This window comes from Gasterosteus aculeatus, chromosome 9 (genome assembly GCF_964276395.1).
Source record: "Gasterosteus aculeatus chromosome 9, fGasAcu3.hap1.1, whole genome shotgun sequence".
In the NCBI taxonomy this organism is placed as follows: domain Eukaryota; kingdom Metazoa; phylum Chordata; class Actinopteri; order Perciformes; family Gasterosteidae; genus Gasterosteus; species Gasterosteus aculeatus.
In genome coordinates, this window is record NC_135696.1 from 7,829,759 (window position 1) to 7,847,694 (window position 17,936).

At 44.4% G+C, this 17,936-nt stretch overlaps 1 protein-coding gene across 2 annotated transcripts; it reads right to left on the reverse strand.

Annotated features, from left to right (window-relative positions):
• Positions 1 to 195: 195 nt before the first annotated feature.
• ubn2a (ubinuclein 2a) lies at positions 196 to 17,550 on the reverse strand. Of its 2 annotated transcripts, XM_040186400.2 has the most exons (17): positions 16,756 to 17,550; positions 15,848 to 15,955; positions 14,861 to 14,965; positions 13,984 to 14,094; positions 13,532 to 13,635; positions 12,168 to 12,729; positions 11,163 to 11,233; positions 10,700 to 10,829; positions 9,328 to 9,434; positions 8,789 to 8,899; positions 7,821 to 7,964; positions 6,862 to 6,912; positions 6,338 to 6,380; positions 4,300 to 5,862; positions 4,004 to 4,211; positions 2,739 to 2,807; positions 196 to 2,327 (listed from the first exon to the last, which is right to left on the reverse strand). In XM_040186400.2, exons 1-17 carry the CDS (start codon positions 17,056 to 17,058, stop codon positions 2,281 to 2,283), a joined length of 3,837 nt encoding a protein of 1,278 aa, XP_040042334.2. In that variant the 5' UTR covers positions 17,059 to 17,550; the 3' UTR covers positions 196 to 2,280. The 2 variants fall into 2 exon arrangements, with proteins under 2 accessions (XP_040042334.2, XP_077936507.1); XM_078080381.1 differs by lacking the exon at positions 14,861 to 14,965 and having other exon boundaries at positions 16,756 to 17,368.
• Positions 17,551 to 17,936: the final 386 nt, after the last annotated feature.

A 17,936-nucleotide genomic window follows, 5' to 3' on the forward strand; every position in this document is an offset into this window, starting at 1 on the left:
CTTAACGTAATCTGCTTGGCAGTGTGTCATTACAACTTTTTCCAACATGCCATACGAGTCTTTTGCCAGCTAATACCCCTTTTATTGCAAACTAACTGCATTTGAGAAATGTGTTCCTCTTACACATAAAACCTTTAAAGAGTAAAGTAAAATATCTTGTGGAGATCTCATTAAAAAAAAAGAAAAAAAAACTTGTCATGAAAACCACCAGTTTTGTTTAATTTAACAATTGACACACAAAAATAATCTACAAAAGACCAAATTAAGTAACCAGTTAACCACGAAATGTCATTTTTATCCTCCCCGATCCCCAAACAAAGCACAATTTTTAAGATGTCTCCCACTGCTCCAGTCACATGACTTCACAATGACATCCTGAAGGACCACACATAGACACTCATGGGGGGGGGGGGGTGTAATCACAGGCGCAGAGTGACCAGTCGCACCCCATCTAAGTGAGCAACAGAACAATCTTTGGCGCCATTCTCGGTGCAGCTGGTCAGACGGACACACGTGGAGGAACCAGTCGGGTGGGGACGGGAGACTCAGGAAGAACGGTTTAGTTAACGGAGGTAATCTCTCTCTGCAGGTTTGTTCAGACAGAAAAGTGCCTTTTGGCACAACGACTGATTCTGTGGGAGCAGTGACGCGTCACGTCATTCCAGAGAGGTCAGCGCCACGCCAGCATGAAGCTGCACCGGATTAGCTGAATCAATTTAGTGTTAATATTGGACTATACGTTGATGCAAGAGGTTGTGAGTTTGCAGCCATGTTCCAAACGGTTTGTGTTTTGTAAGTGATTAACAAAGAGGGCGACGTCGTCCACGTCAGCCGTCCTCGATTCTGTTTTCCCCCCCAAAGTCTCGTGCTGCTTGCAATGACTGTTTGAACGACAGGACGCGAACGCGGGAAAACTTTTCCCCCACAATTTTAACACCGAATCGCTTCTTTCAATCGACTTTGTGTACAAACCGGTCACAGCATTTGCTTCCCTATCTGTCTGAACACGCCCCAGAAAAAGTGTTGATCGACAGGACATCTACAAACATTTACAACTCCAGAGACGCACCGACTAGTTGAGTAGAGGCTGAAAGCCAAGCGACGACTTGCACTTTTGCATTGAGCGTTTTACAGTCCTGCATAGATCTTCTTCATACGTTTCAATACAAACTAAGGCGTTGTGTAATATTAAGTTGGATTGAGTTAATAAGCAGAGAAAGAAAATAGATCCATTTTAGCTTTAAAAAAACAAACAAAAGTAGGCTACAATCTTGACGTGTTTCCCCTCTCTCACAGGAGGCTCCTCTCCTCACAAGAGCCCAAAACTTTCTCAATTCAAGTCTTTTTTCCAGAAAAGGTCCAGTGTGATTAAACAGCACCAAAACACACTGAGCAAGAGAGGGGCATCAAACTTACGCTCGCTCATTATTGTGACGAGAAGGTACGCGCCTCGGCCCAGCCATACAGAATCATCTGGAAAGAGATTAACAGTATATTGTGTTTTTTTATGTACATACACACTCAAGTCAACTTCACCACGCACGCTCTCTCTCTCTCTCTGTGTCTGATTCTCACTCTCTCACACACACACACACACACACACACACACACACACACACACACACACACACACACACACACACACACACACACACACACACACACACACACACACACACACACACACACACACACACACACACACACCATAACATGTTTTTGTCCCTGCGTAAATTACAAATAATTTATCTATATATCAATTCAAGCTACTACTTAACAGTCATTTGTGGGAGCAGAGGTGACCACAATAAAGTTTCTACGGACACTAGGTTTCCCACATCTGAGACCAAAAGACAATGAAATAATCTTTTTTTTTTTGTACTGCAAGAACACGTCCGGTTATTTCACATAAGCTTAAATACAACTTATATTAGCATACTACTACTCTAATCTGTATCACCACCTCGCTCACGCGCATTCCACAGTGATCCAGGTCGGTCATATGTAAACATGTTGACAAAAAAAAAAACTGAACAAAAATAAAAAGGTTTTCTCGTCATTCACTCGGCCTTGTTCTCATACCCGGTTCGAAAATACAGTTAAAATAATGAATCATTGCCACTCTGATAAACTGATTCTGCTTTAGGTCCATTTATAAAAGAGGCAGTGGAGCCCCGCCCTCTCGTCCTGTATCAGTCAAAGTGAAGATTCCTATTGGTGGATGTGTCCAGGAGGCTGTGATGTCACCCTGCCGGTGGGGGCCTCCTGTGCGGTTATTAGTCAGTGGGGTTTCCTCTTCATGTCTCCACCCTGGCTTTGGTTCGCATCTGAGTGGAGAAGATTTAGACGACTCAATGACAGTATCACCAGCTACACTTCCATTGAAGCGCACGCTCTCTGTGGATAAACATCCACTTTATGTCACGTTCAATTCATCCAAAATGCTGATTTTATGCGCATCGTTTCGTTCCTGAAGGGTTCTGATGGCGGCACTTTAATTCAGCTACACATGAAGACACAAACATTCATGGTGCACATCAGCTCCAAATGCTTCTAATATGCCATGCAACTAGTTTTGGATGTTATTCATGCTGCCGCTGTCAAATCTCAGAAAATAGAGGACCAACACAACGCATGCTGAACACTAAATAAACTGAAGCTAGCAGAACGTTACGCAGCAAACAACAAGCAGAGGACGACGGGTCGATTTGACGGACAGATGGAGGAATGCAGATTACCTGAGAAAGCAAGCTGCAAGTGAGGAGGTAGAGCAGCCTGCGACCCTGACTGGAGACTCTTATACAGATCTGAGGAGAGACGGAGGGGAGATGATGAATCAGAGATGGGCAACGAAAGAGGGTCAAAGTCAGGGGGCAGCAAGACGCGCGCGCACACACGCACACCTCCTTATTTCTTACATCTATTTGGATTTTAAACTACAGCCCTGTTATCGTCACATTCAATTAAACTAATTAAGTTAATACAAAACAGTCAAAAATATTTGTTATGTTTTATATGACTAATGAGTTTGTTCGTTTTCCAAATGAGCCACAGCTGAGTGAACCTGCATGTGAATCCATGCAATGCAAGATGCTCATTAAAACAAAACCGTACAAATTATTAAATCTATTTTTATTGACCAAAATATTAGGGGGAACAAAACAAACTTGATTATACTTTGATTGTGGTGAAATGATATATTCTCGTTGTCAATGAATCCCAGACCATCAATAAATTCATGTAATGTCTTTTTATCTAAAATTGGATAATGTCATAGAACAAAAGCGTATCAATGAGTGATGTGTTCCTTCATATAAGATGGAAATATGCTGTGTGGTTTATTGTGATTTGATCCAACAATCCAAGAAAAAGATTCTGCTTCTCTAAATACTTGCATGTCCAACAAATGGTTATTAATTATAATAATAATAATAATATACAGTAATTATTATTGTTGTGAAACAACCTTTAGACCACTGGAATCCTTATACAAACAAACTCTAAAAACAATACACAAAAAGCCATGGAATTGTCACCTGTCGAGTACTGGATGAATACAATTTACGATTTACAACAGAGATGCACAGACAGTTTAAAAGGTTCGGTCCTCCTCCACATTGTGACTTTGTGTCGCTCAGTAACTTCTATTGAATTCTCCATATGAGACGACACCATTCAATTGCGCCAAATGAAATTAGCTAAATTAATTTCGTTTTTCTTCTAAAGTCTAAATCTTACACTTTAGACACTGTTTAATTGTTAATTTTATTTTAAACACAAAACTACACACGTGATCATCTTAGTGGTGGAACATGTTTAGCGCATTAGTCGCATAAATTTAACGCGTTAATGCTGACAGCAATAGTTATGGGATATCAACAACATTCTCCTTTAAATTGAAATGTCCCTGAATTATTTTCGTCTTTGGGTTAAAATCACAAATGTTCCTCCCTTTTTTTCTCTTAATTAATGTTAAGGGCTCACAGGTTGCATGTCCACTCACCTATCAGGTCGCTCTGTGCTATGGTGTATCCTGAGTTGGAACTGGGGGCTGAGGCCATGCCAGCAATCCCTGGGGCTCCGGCAGGGTTGAAATTGAGCAACGGCGGGAACTGGAAGGGCAGCGAGACTGGCACCAGGCCTCCCAGCATCCCAAAGCCCAGCGGCAGAGCAGAGGGGCTGCCCAGGAGGGAAGCGCCTGCTGTCGATACCTGCACAAGACCACGCGCAAACCAAGTTCATTTCAGGAATGTAACGCTTATTATGAAACGTTCTTCTCCTGCCCCAAAAAAAACAGACCTGTGAGAGGTGTGACGTTGTGGAGGACGTTGCCATGGTTCCTGAAGCAGCCCAACTGTTTCCGGCCTTTGAGCTCTGGGTAGCCCCACCCACCACCCTCTCCCTCTGCCTCTGCCCGTGATTGGCCGAGACTGAAGGCGCCGACGACAGGGGCGCCCTGTCCGGGCGACTGCACACGGTGGAAATAACCCCCTTGCTGAGGATGGAGTTGTTGATGAGGCTGCTACTGGTGCTCGTCGTGGACTGAGCTTTCTGGCCTCCAGCGAAACTGAAGTGTCCCTGCGTCTGCTTCACCTGCCCGCCGCCCGACACGCTAAACGGGGGGCGAAAGTTTTTTGGGGTTTTGGGGGAGTACTGGTGTTGTTGCTGTTGGCTGGGGATCATTTGATGGGAGAGCGGGTGTGAGGGCGAAGATGACGGGGAGGGTGAGGAGGAGGGAGGTGGGGTGGGTGCGGGAGGCCGGGGGGTGAGCTTGATGATGGGAGAGGAGTTGCTGCTGTGGGAGGACTTGGTGAGGGTGGCCTGCATGGGTGTGATAAAGTTAGCCTGGTGGTGATGGTGGTGGTGATGATGTCCGTGGGATTTACCTTGCGAGGAGTGTGAGGTATGCGAGGTGGGGGACGCCGAGGAGGCCACCGTGGACTGAGGGCAGAAGGACTGCAGGACAGCGTGGGTGATGGAGCTAGAGCGGGAAAGTGGGGAGGGGGACGGGGAGGAAGACGGCGTGATGCTGCTGCTCACGCTGCCGTTGCTGCTGGCTTTGGCACTGCTCTTGGCCAGTCCTTGAGGGGCTCCCATAGCTCCCAGCATCCCCGCCGGGCTAACAAAGCCCTTCTGATGGGGGGGCAGCAGCGGGGAAGCGGTGGGCGGAGGCCGCTGCTTCGGGGGCGATGGGGACGGATGTGGCTGCATCTTGCCACTAACGCCCATCACCAAGCTCGGCCTGTGATTGGACGATGCCATGGTAACAGGCCTCTGAGTCTGGGTCGGGGTTTGGGTTTGGCTCATGGTGCCAGATGCTTTAATCAGGCCGAAGGGACCAACTGCAGTCCTGGAAGCCAGCGAGAGGCCGGCTGCCTGCACACGAGCGAAGGAGGAGACGGCCGGAGACGGTGAAGAGGAGGTAGAGAAGGAGGTCGGTAGCGTTGTTATTGTCGTTGTCGTCGTCACGTTCCCAGCAGACGCCAGCGGAGTGGCCTCCACCTTCGAGAGGGAATGCTGCTGCGTTGTTGATGCCAGGGAGGCAGAAAGCTGAGAGGCTGAGGGGTAATGAGGGGTGACGGGGGGCGGAGAAGAGGTGGGCATTTGCAGGGGTGGGGGCGACAAGGGGCTGTCCGAGAGGCCCAGGCCCTTCGACGCGTTGCTGAGGAGGGCCAGAGCGTGGGAGATGGAGTCCAGAGAGGGAGCGGTCAGATCCTCATCCAGCGAGTCCGACAGACAGATGGGCTCCGGCGGCGAGGCAGAGGAGGGGGCCTGGCGGGTGGAGCTCAGAGAGGACACGCAGGAGGGCTGAGACGGGGTGGAGGTCATCATGACAGGTGGTTTTTGGATCCAAAGACCCTCCTGAAGAACATGAAGCCATGTGATCAGGGTCACTACCTTCATTTATTTATTTGTATCCTATTTGCCTGTTAATGGCAACTCAGACATACAGATATAATATCTATATCTATATATCTATATCTATATATCTATATATCTATATATATATATATAATATAATATATAATAAGATTACAAATACTGACATTTCAGGAAAATAAATATATATCGACGTGACTGGTCCTCTTTATCATTACTTTAATATATAGTGGTGAGTATAACGTATTCTGTGCTGAAATGCATATAATACTAAATGTAGATTGATATTAGCAGTTTTTTGGCCTTTATTTGTTAATGTTGTAGCCCCACAGCTATAGTTTGAAACCATTTTTTAGCGCAGTTAAAAGATAAAACACCCCCAAGAAAAGAAATAATAAAGACACACTACAAAGCAGGCTCATATATTATAAGGTAGATGATTTGAGCAGTCACTCACCTTGGCTTTGGCCTTTTGCCCAGGCACCATTCTCCTCTTGACTCTGTGTTGAAAATGAAGGGAAATATTCAGAACTTTCTTTACAATTTGCATTCAAGCCAAAGCAAGAATGCAAACCCTGTTTCTTCCATAGACTGTAGTAGTAGTGTTATAGAGCAGTGGTCCCCAACCTTTTTCACCTCACGGACCGCTTTCATGTCAGTATTGTCAATATTTCGCGGACCGGTCGAGAAGGTCGGGGGGGAGGGGGGGGGGGGGGGGTGTTGTCGTTGCGCGCTCTGTGTTCGCTGGTGGGCGAAACTGCAGTGCACGGTAAGAGGACAACTGTAAACGTCTGGTGACGCGTGGGGAATATGTCAGAGGGACGAGCGCACATATTTATGAGAAAATCCAGTAAATTTTCAAAATAAAACATTTTTCAGAAAAAAAAATATATATATATAAGCTTTTTGTGGTGCGGCCCGGTACGCAGCCCGGTGGTTGGGGACCACTGTTATAGAGGACACTCGTATGTAAATACTTACAGGTTTCCAGTGAGGTGACTGTGAACAGCAAGACTCTCCTTGAGCAGAATCCTGAGCAGAGCAAACAAACCGCGTCATGGCCAGAGGACCACAAAGGCTGATTTATATTACCACAAGTTACTTAGCAGAGAACATCACGTCATGAATAGAGAAGAAAAGAACATTTGCTTATTGTTGCCACTACATGTATAAACTGTGACCACTAATACAAATTGCCTGAAACACATTTAGCCTCCAGCCAACAGGAATATTCAGAGTGTGAAGTTTAACCAGAAAACATTTATTTCTAAGAAAATATGGCTTTGACATTATTTTGCATGGCTTACCTTTTAATATAAATAGCTCAAAAATGTTAGAAAAGGTATATTGCATAATTAACATCGTATGGATTTGTTAACATTTTACACTATTAGAATTTTCTTCACCACTAATGTGAGCAGAATGTTTTAAATACCAGTATTACTCATTTAGCTCTGTTGCTCTGTACTGGGTCGGCTGCATCTACAGAACAATGATCAATGTATTGCTGCATCAATGTTTTGCCATATTTAACTTCAGCTTTAACTGAGCTGATTGTGTTGCGGTCGTGCTTGTGTCTTCATCTCTGACACTTCATTGGTTTTGCAGTTTCAAAATAATTGCCATTGACAGAAATGTTGATTAATGTGCGTTATCGTTACAACTAAAGAAATGTGCCAAATCCCGCTATTTACAACTCACTTCCTTGGTGGGAAATGTGTAAACACTCACCAGACTAAACTATCGCTTCCCTGAAAAGAAAAACGTAACAACTAAATTCTACATATAAAAACGTCAACTTTTCAGTAACTGCCTCATCACCATGAATTCATTTATTCACCGGCTGTTACACATCATGGCTATTTAAACACAACACGCACAAAAAGACACACACACACAGACAGACAGACTGAGACACACACACACACACACACACACACCTGGCCTGCATCCAGCCCTTGGGCCATAGTGGTTTGACCTCATTCTCTAAGAAGGCCTTGAGGTAGTCCTCCACAGACAGAGAGCACTGGTTCTCCATCTCGTAGCAGCTCAGCTTCACGCGCACCAAGCTGCACAGCAGCGTCCTGCAGACACACATGTTCAGTCCAACGGAAACCTTCACTATTAAAGGGAAAATTAGGCTCTAGGTGTTGGGCACATAGTGACAATGGAAACAATGTTATTCTTCAGGGAGTCAGAGGTAATCAAAAAAGCATTCCTAGAATATTGAGGCGGTTACAAAAATGAGCGATGATCGAAAAGCAGCTGAGCAGAAAGTCAATCTCAAGGGTTTTGTAATTATATGGACAGCAGTACTCTGCGTTCCAACATTCAAACCGGCATGACATTTAAAGCTTTCCTAAGAAACTTTAAGGGGGAACTTCACAGTTTGTACATATAAGGATTCTCCTGCGTATGAGAAAACACGCAGTGTCCGTTGGGGCTGAAAACTATAAAGATTAATCAAAAAAAACCTCTGCATCTGCTCACCAACTCCGCCTGAATTTACATTATCAGTTACTAGAATAACACAATAGAGTCTTTGAATGGACATTGGTGGTTGCTTTGAATTGTGGGTGCGAGCGTCGGGTTTCGACAAGGAAGAAGAATAAGTGAAAAATAACATGATTATTTTATTGGTTCCGTTTTTTCCCATAACTGTCTTTACGCAACAGTGTTAAAAAGGAGTGGAGTACTCTGAAAAAGTATTGTTTGGTCAAATTAAACAGTTAAGGAATAATCATTGATTTTGAAAACTCAAATGCCTCATTTGTCTCCTCATCATCATATTTAAACAACATTTAAGGGCTGTGTCACATCTGTTGACTGGATTAGACGCGGACAGAGAAGGCACGGGGGGGACAGTCAAACCCGTAGCATAACAAACAGCGTGCAGCCAGATCTTTACCTCAGCTTGTCGTCCCAGGCAAACTTCTTCCGTGGGCCCATCACCCTTTTCCCAGGCTTTTCCTCATCTTCCTCCTCTGAGCCATTCTTATCGCCCTCTCCTGACTGCTGCCTGCAGGAAACACACAAACACAAACACACACACACACACACACACACACACACACACACACACACACACACAGTCAGCAATATGTAAACATACATGAACACGCACACAAGTGGCTTGAATAAACTTCTTCATACAACCTCAATGGTTTCTACAGTCTTGTAGGTTTATGGATTGTGTGTTCAGTGACAGGTAAAGGTGTGCAGAAACCCGACCTGTTTAAAACAGCTCACCCTTAATTGAAAAAGCAACAGCTATGCTGTCCACGATGTATAGCTTAGCTTAAAAACTAAACATGTCTGTAATCTGTAAACTTAACATGTAACATAGACCTGATGACAAGCAGAGGCAGAAGGTGGAGAAAAAGAGAATTTCAGTTTGCTTTCACCTATTCAATTTCTTACTTGAAACAAGAAGGAAGATTCACTTACTTTGCAACCTTGGCCATGCAGTCCATGTTGTATCTGGCTATTTGCTCCGGCATCACACTGCACACAGCCAGCTTCAGCTTCAACAGCGGCGTCCGTAGACGGTCATCCTGAGAGGGAGAGAGAGAGAGAGAGGGGTGTGAATAAAAGGAAGAAAGTTGGGGGAAAACAAGAAAGGTTGGAGGGAGAAAATCCGGACGCCTTCATGGCACAAAACGTGTCCCACTGCGTGCAATGAGTTAAATGCAGAGAAACATTTCCCCTTTCGTATTCCGGACGGTGCGGAGCCCTGAACTCACCTGCACACCCACTTCAAGCTGTGATTGGCCAAGTGTGTAAATATGTCACGGTATGCAAGCGCTTCATTTCTCTCTCCTCCTCACTCTTTCTCCACAAAACAATTAATGTAAAAACGTTTTGTACAACTATGAATGCTTTGAAGAGATGACGGCGTGAGTCATAATCCCCTTTATGACAATGATCCCGTGACTACTACGTGCTCAACTACTTCTCTGAAGCATCCAAAGTCTTGAATCAGAACCATTTATTTGCCAAGTATGTGGGACATACAAGGAATTTGTCATGTTATGTCCCGCCGACAAATTGGTCAAGTTCCGTTTCTCTTCCGTTGCAATAATTTGGTGAGCAGACATTGACAGAGCGATGAGCCGTTTCTGCTGCCTTGAGTTGAAACCAGCTATACGGCAAAGAACGAAGACGATGGTTCCAGAATCGTTGCAATAATCTGGTTTGTGGGCGTTCTGTAAACATCAGGAAAACTACACCTGGTTACCGGGGATCATCGAAGCCTCTTTCCCAACGTCCTTTTTACCAAACTGCGTTTGCGCATCGACGCACCCTGCAGTGCAAAGGCTGTTGTGTAACATTAATTACCAAACTATGTGACCACGTATGAGGGGTCATTACAATTAGTACTAAAATCGCGTCAGCCCGAATAGTCTGATAAAATCGTTTAAATTGGTTTTACCAAATCAATATCGCTTTCCTCTGGGACGGCCTCGTTCTAAATAACAGTGCAGGTGTGCGCTCATGTTTTGACGCTATGAAGTATCGAGGGAAAGCTTTAGTTGCTGAGCTCCTGTTGGCGCGTTCAACTGTTATTGTCCCTGCTGCTTTAGAGCTATGACACCAGTAATGAGACTGGAATTTAGTTGTGGTAACTAAAAGAGAAACGAAGGAAAAGAGGAAAAGAAGAACGATGCCACACAAATCCCTGTGATGGGTAAAAAACGCACAAAAAGCCTACTCCAGCTTCACGTCACCTTCCATGTTTACCGCTGGGTGGGAAAACATTAGAATATGCAGATCAGTTCATGTGATATGAGAGTAGTGGCACTGGACCGGCCTCACTTACCTGGATGTTGAGACTGAGCTTCTTCAGGCGTTTGAGGAGGGCTTCTTTATTGCACGGCACAAACGCCTCCATGTGCGAGTAGATGCTTAAGCGCACATCAGGAGGCTGCTCCTGGACCTGCAACTCAATGCTGAGAGGAGAGAGAGGAAGCGTCACAACGGTGGAAATGGACAGTTATGGCGGTGGAGTTTGAAAGGGAGAAAAGAACATGATGTGATGCAGAGTGACAAAATTAAAGTGAGGAGGGAGATTTGAGGAAGAATATCGCTTAGTGAACATTAAGTTGAAGGAACAGGGGAGGGGAAGGGAAATGAGAAGCAGGTCATTAAAGACAACGAAAGATGGAGAGAAAACAAAACATTTAAAAGACAGCAGGAGAGGTGGTGAGGAAAATCTGCTGAAAATGAAGAAGAGACTCAAAGGGAGGATAAATGCTCTGGGATTTAAATGCCGTCCTACTCACTCCAGGAGAATGTTATTCATGTCCAAGGTGAAAAATTTCTTCCTGCCCTCTTGATCAAACTGCCGCGAGGCCTTTGGGAGAGAAAGTTGAGTCAGCATTTGACTGTTCCAGACCGTGCAAATGCATACACATGCATCTGTCATGCTGCGCCTTCAGACACTTTTACACAAAACACCAGATTGCCTTCTCATTTTGGCTAGATCGAAAGCTGTCAATTAAACTCAAACAATCAAATCTTCCTGGGCAAACTTTTAGCATTAATTAAAAAGACTACAATTAAATCCACCTGTTGATCACAGGAACCTTCCAGGATCATTTGCTATGTTTAAGCAATTTAAGAAACGCTGTTTAGTATTATAGAATAGTGGAAATACCACCAGCAAGTGAGTGCCGAAACTCATAGAGCTGCTGTATCTGGTGTCACTGGAATTTGGTTTCCTCTCACAGAGCTCATAATGTAACCAAAACCATCCTGTTGCTCTGAATAACTTGAAGGTCCTGGTTTTTTTTGTAAAAAAAGAAAATTTGCAAATACAAAGCTGACAAGAAGTTAATGTTTTTTTTACTTGGCTGGCACCAAATCTTTACATGACAAATGACCTGATCCTTCCCTCAACTCAAAGGAATGGTCCTTGCCAAGCGGTCTTCATATTTATATCATTTGTTATCTTTGGAAGTACCAAAAAAGAAAACCAATGGCTTTATTTATTTCCTCCTCCCGCTTCTCTCAGCTCTGTGTAGTTCACATGAATCATCCTTTTCAATTGCCTATCTATGGTAGTTTTTGTCTTTTCTACAAGATATAAAAGCAACGAGAAAATTTGAACTTTTTCTAATGCAACAAAGCCAACCCTGCTGTTTCAGTGCAATAAAAAACCTTGAGGGTTCAGCTTGGGGCCGTATTACTCTCAAGCATTTTTGGAGCCTATTCCTGTTGGACTTAGCAACATGTAGTGCAGCTTTCTCGACGGGCATTTGCGTTTCAGCCGCCCACAGTTGACTCACCGCCCGCAGGTCCTCGATGCGTTTAATAAGAGGAGCAGGCAGTCCCTCAGGCAGCAGAGGCGGAGAAAACAGCCCGCTGGAAGACCCTGGGCCTCGCCCATGGCCACTTCCTCCTGCTGCTGCTGCTCCTTTAGAGCCTGGAACACCAACTCCCAGAATGCCATTCTCCCTGGCCGCCGCCATTGCATGCTGCTGCTCAGTGTCTGCCAAGCCAAAGTCTAGGTCGCCTAAGAGATCCTGCAGTTCCTTCTCATTGGCCGAGCCTAGCAGCGACATCACAGCGGGGTCAGAGGTCAGGTCAGCCAGTGACAAGTCGCTGCTCACTGTGTTGCCCTGCAGATGGGTGGAGTTAGTGGCCAACAGGTGGTTCTTTGAGTTGGTGGAGTGTAACTTGTTAGCCACAGCTTCTGCCAAACCGGGGGGAGCCATGTTTGTGTTGGTCTTCCTCATCTCCTCCTTCTCCCGGGTGAAGCGGCGGAGCATTGCTGCCAGGTATAGAGAATCCTTCATCAGCTTCTTTCTCTTCTTCTTCTCTGGCCGCTGGAGGGTTAGAGCTGGTACTCTGGAGAGCAGAGCAGTTCCAAGTTAACAAAATGTTTAGTATATGCCTTAAAAGAAATGTTACACAGGTCCTCAAACTGCATCAGGAGTTTGTTTTGCTTCATTCAGACGGAACGCGGGACACAATCTGCCGGTTCACATTACATTTAATCAGCGTTGTATTTGCAGTTGTCTCTGGAGTCAGTCGATAATTTCTGTACCAACAGAGAAGGATCAAAACATGTATATGCATGTCTACATATATATTATCTAAATGTTGGAAGACGGACAGTGGGGGGGGGGGTTTGCTTCCATTTTTGGAGAATACTTTCAGAGAGGTGGCTGTGTTTTGGCATCTGGGCATGGACCATGGAGAGTTTTCTGGTGCGTGGCTTGCCACAGCAACTAAGAGCACAGTCAGATTCAGTGGCTCATGATGGATGTATGAGAGGATCCACACAAAGCACAAGAGTATAATATCACACTGGGAGGTGGATTAGCAGCAAAGTACAGAGCGGACAAATGCGTCATCACATGTCCACTTTTAAAGCATAGGAGAGGAACTGCCCTTTAAATAGCAATGTCCATGTGACATTTTCTTTTTAAATTGCTGGGACTGATGGTTATGACTTATTTGATTGGGTGATAGATTTTCTTAAAAAGGTTTATTTTACAGATGCGTAGAAGATTGAGACACGCGGCAGCAGGCTGAGCTTCTCGTGAGCCATTTTAATAAAAACCCCTCATATGAATGAGAATACATTCATAAACTGACACAAGACAACCACAAAAACAGACAATGATATTGTTCTGTTATGACTCACCCCTGACTGGGTTCTTTGTTCTTCTCCGCGTCCTTCTCTTCCAGGTCATTCGCGTCCTTCTTTTTCCTCTTCTTCATTACCTGTTCCTTGTTGTCGTTAGAGTTCTGAAATGATAGAAGAAGACAGTGCTCAGTGAACATCAATCAATTCTGCCTGAGTGTGAGTGAGTGCGTGTGCACCAGTGTGTCTTCTTGATATAGTGACGGATCTACAAAACGTTTCACCGATCCCAATGAAGATCAAGCTCCTGTCGAGAGAACCTCGATGTGACTTCCTGCCGGGTCACATGTTTCAATAACATTGCTTTTGTGTTGTTTTATATGCTTTCCCATTTGTCTTTCTCACAAAGTCAAAAAAATAAAAATGAACATTTTCCAGGCCTGAAGGGATTTTGAAACTCTTGAATAACCGTTTCCTTATGTTCTGTTACGAACGTGTCAAAATAGTCTCACCTTGCCCTCCTCTGGCTCGGAGTCGGAGGCCGCTCTGAACTGCAGCGTTCCCGTGTTGACGTAAAATCCCCCCAGCTTTGTGGTCAGAGACGCAGGAACCAGTTCATCATACTGAGAGAAACAACAAAGAGGACAGTTTGTACTGCAACATCACAGGACAGCCAAAGTGGTTCTTGCGATATTGTTTCCTTTATAATTTGACAAATAAGCCTTTTTATGGATGTTGGTCAGAAAAACATGTTTGCTTTTTGACTTGTTCTGAGCCAAAATAATATCACAGCCCCTCCAGGCACCAGATAAAAAAACGTTATCAAAACAAAAGGAGAAAAAAAACAGACAAACAGACACGGCCTTCTCATGAGTGCAGAAAAGACAGCTATCAAAACAACAAAACATATGTCATATAATGGCAGAGATTTCATACAAAGAGCGTAACTGTCGGACTGAGAGTGATCTGAATCCTGAGCGACGGCGGTGAGGAAACACATTGACATATCCCCGTGTGGACAGCACGCATGCATCTCTGAGTCATGAGGATGGTTTTAGAGCATATTCTCAGGTTGGTCGTAAGGAGTGACAGAGGACTATCTTTAGGAGAGCCACCGAATGCACCGTATAAAAATATCATAGCGGAAAATCAATATTTAACAGCCGAGTAATAATGTCCACCTCAAAACAACAAGAAATGAGAGCAGCGGTTTAGGAATGTGACGAGGACAGCGGATTAATCACCAGATAACAAGGGAGAAAAGAGAACAATAGGCAACATTATTGTAAAGACTAAAGGGGGACATCTAACAAAATAAAATGGACATCTGCAAAAAAGACTAAAAAATAAGTGAAGTATCTCATTATTAATAAAGTGAGCGGCACTCACAGCTTCTGAGTTGTCGATAAAGGGGTCTGTCTCGTCGTAGCCAAAGCCTATATCAATCAAATCTTGCATTCTGTCCTTCTTCTTCTTCTTCTCCTCTGTGTTAGCCTGAAAAATAATTTAAGAATATAATATAATATTAAGTTTGGATTTTAATTACGATGAAAATTCCTAACATTTACTCTAAGCTGAATCTTGAAATGGCTCTTTTTAGAGTGACGCCCTCACTTTCTTCATGTGTTTTTATGGATATTTGGTCCTCTTAAGAGCACAAAGCTACATTAAACTATAAATCAGACTGATTGATCGATCATGCTCATCTATAATCATCTTCTCCAGTCAACTATCAATAAATTGTACAAATGTCAAACAATGCCAAACATATGTTGGAGTTCATGCTTGAACTTTTAAAATGTTTTAATTAATAATTGTATTTTTTGACTGTCCAATGTTATTACGTATCTAGGTGAAATTTATTATTAAAAACGGTGCTATTTCCCCAAGGGTTTATATTTATTTGTAAATGATATGTACATATATAAACATAAAACCTAAAACCTCTATTGCTCTTGAGGTGGTTGCATTTGTCTCCCTCTCCCACAGCTCTAATGATAGAGGGTGTCACTTGATTTTGAAAAATTATACTATTATTATATATTAATAATTAAATTTACTTTATTATAACTATATAAATAAACACACTGTAATCTAAACCACTAATAGCACCTCATTTTTTGCTGTACAGAAAACTTGACATTGACAAAAAACACTCAGAAACAGTTTGTCCCACAGAGAGCAGCGGCGAGTGGATTGTTTCAACTGTACAATGTCGAGCAAATAATTGCTTGTGCTTTGTGAAACATGATGATCAGATTTTTGTTTGGACTCTCAAATATAAATATTAGAATGTACCAAAAAATCCAGTTAGTCAGTGCGAAATTCTAACATAACCAAATTAAAAACATCTCAGGATAAAAAAAAATAACTCACATATTTATTTTCAAACTTTCTGGCCAGGGCCTCGACCTGGAGCCGCTCTCTCTCGTCATCGTCGAAGGGGTCATTGGGATTGTGAACTGAAGTAAGACTTTTCTTTACCTGGAACAAAAACGTGAAAATGATTAATATTAACTATTAAGAAGATGAATTATCAGATGTCAGAGCCATGGTTCACGGGCCCTCCCACTTTGATGCAACTTGACTACAACGAAACCTCAAGGAAAAATATCAATGCATTAAACAATATTAGCAGCAAACGTAATACAAGTGAACAAGTGAGAAAAAACACATATGCCAAACATTGTTTTCAGCATGGCTTTTGGACACAAATACATTTAATTACAATGTGGTTTTGCCATCAATGTAAAAGCATAATAATGATGACATCCAAATGAGGCGAGCTGCTCTGCGATCTGGGCTCTGGCTCACGTGCTACATCCTGGTACTTCCATCAGCAATGCTCCATCATCCATCACCCGCAGCCACGGGGCCGAGCTGCATGTGGCACTTCCACGGGCTGTGATGGCTGTGAATGAGGGCTGTTGCTGGGCAAGTTGGCCAAGACACAGGTAGCATCACGAGATGGGCACTATCTCTATACGAGGAGCTCCCCCAGAATAAAAAGCTAGAATCTGACACGGCACAACAGAAGTTGGAAAGCACGCAGAGTGGACCGGCCGGCTGCGTGGTGCAACGGAGACACGCACACACACAAAAAAGAACTGCTGCTGTCTTTTGTGTGGAGTCGTACTAATGGTCAGTTTAAACCAGGCCAGTCCAGGACAAGGTGCACCCCCCTCCCTCCCAAGTCTCCGCAAACACTTGCCAAAGCAAACAGAATTAACTCCAGCTCCGGTGTCGCCCGGCCCGGGGACGTGAACGAAACACGGAGGTCTTACCTGGAGGTTTTGGATGAGTTCGCCGTAATTAAACTCGGCGGAGGAGCGGTCGTCGGGCTCCGGCAGGGACAGGTTGAGCCGCACCGTCGCCCTCTTCTCGCCCACAGCCTTCTCCGCGTCGCCGTTTTTGCCGAGGCGACCGTTGCTGGCAGCCCCCGCTGCCCCGGTCGCTGCCTCGACCTCCGTGGCTCCGCCGAAGTTGAAGTCGGCCTCCTCCTCCAGCCGGCGTTTCCTGGACTCCGCGGCCGCTCCAGCTGCGAAGGCCGAGAGGGTGACAAACTGCACTTTTCTCGGTTCGGCCATTTGGATGAGCTGCCTGGCTGAACCTCGCTCCGGACAGACGGCGACAGCGAGGAGAAGCGCTACTTCGCGAAACTACTCCAAATTGGTGGCTTGAAGAAGGTTTCGCGAAGCTCCGACGGCTGCTCAGTGCCTAGACGGATGTCCGGGCCTCCTCCGCACCATACGAAATGAACTCCACGGGTTGTGACGGTCGGGGAAAAGTTGTTTTAACGGCAGCTACTTGCATCCTCGATTTGCTATGGGGACGAGACATTCACGGGAGCCATCTTGGGTTTTGGGAGTAAATAAAATATCAGAAGAGAGGCGTCACTGCGCCTGCGCGGAGGTACAGAACGGAAGCGTCGTGACTTGGCGCATCGTCACGTCCAATCACCGCGTGCCCCGATCCTGGTCCCGCCCCTTTCACAACAGGCGATAATAACAAAACTGTCAGTACTATAATGACCTTTATAAAGTGACTGGGTGAAGGACGGGCTGTGGGAAACACACACCACATGCTTTGAGTATTCAAATATAAACCAGCCTCATCTCCATTTAACTATGGACTGGTTTAATTTGAAGCCTTTCTTTAGGTCTATTCAGCAAAATGCTGAGATGTTCATTTTTCTACAATGGCACCAGCACATTTACAAACACTCAAAACATCAAATCCTAAACGAGAGAAAGCAAGACAGGCGGTTAGCTGTCTGTTGATCGTCTGTTAACCCTAGCCCAACACAGATGATAAAGCATGGCGCCCCGCTCACCACCTGTTGATATTCAGTTTAACTGTAACATACCTGCTCCTTATTACAATAATCTGCAGGAAAGCATTTACAGATTTTTTCTGTACGTTTTTGTTGAAAACCAAATCTGGATTAACCTGTCAAAACACAGGT

What these genes read in the sequence shown, in the direction of transcription:
- ubn2a (XM_040186400.2), bottom strand. Translation starts at nt 17,058, where the DNA reads ATGGCCGAACCGAGAAAAGTGCAGTTTGTCACCCTCTCGGCCTTCGCA. An exon ending in GAAAGTTTGAAAATAAATAT is followed by an intron (nt 14,966 to 15,847) that starts GTGAGTTATTTT and finishes ATTATTTTTCAG; the next exon opens with GCTAACACAGAGGAGAAGAA. An exon ending in CCGAGCCAGAGGAGGGCAAG is followed by an intron (nt 13,636 to 13,983) that starts GTGAGACTATTT and finishes CTATCATTTCAG; the next exon opens with AACTCTAACGACAACAAGGA.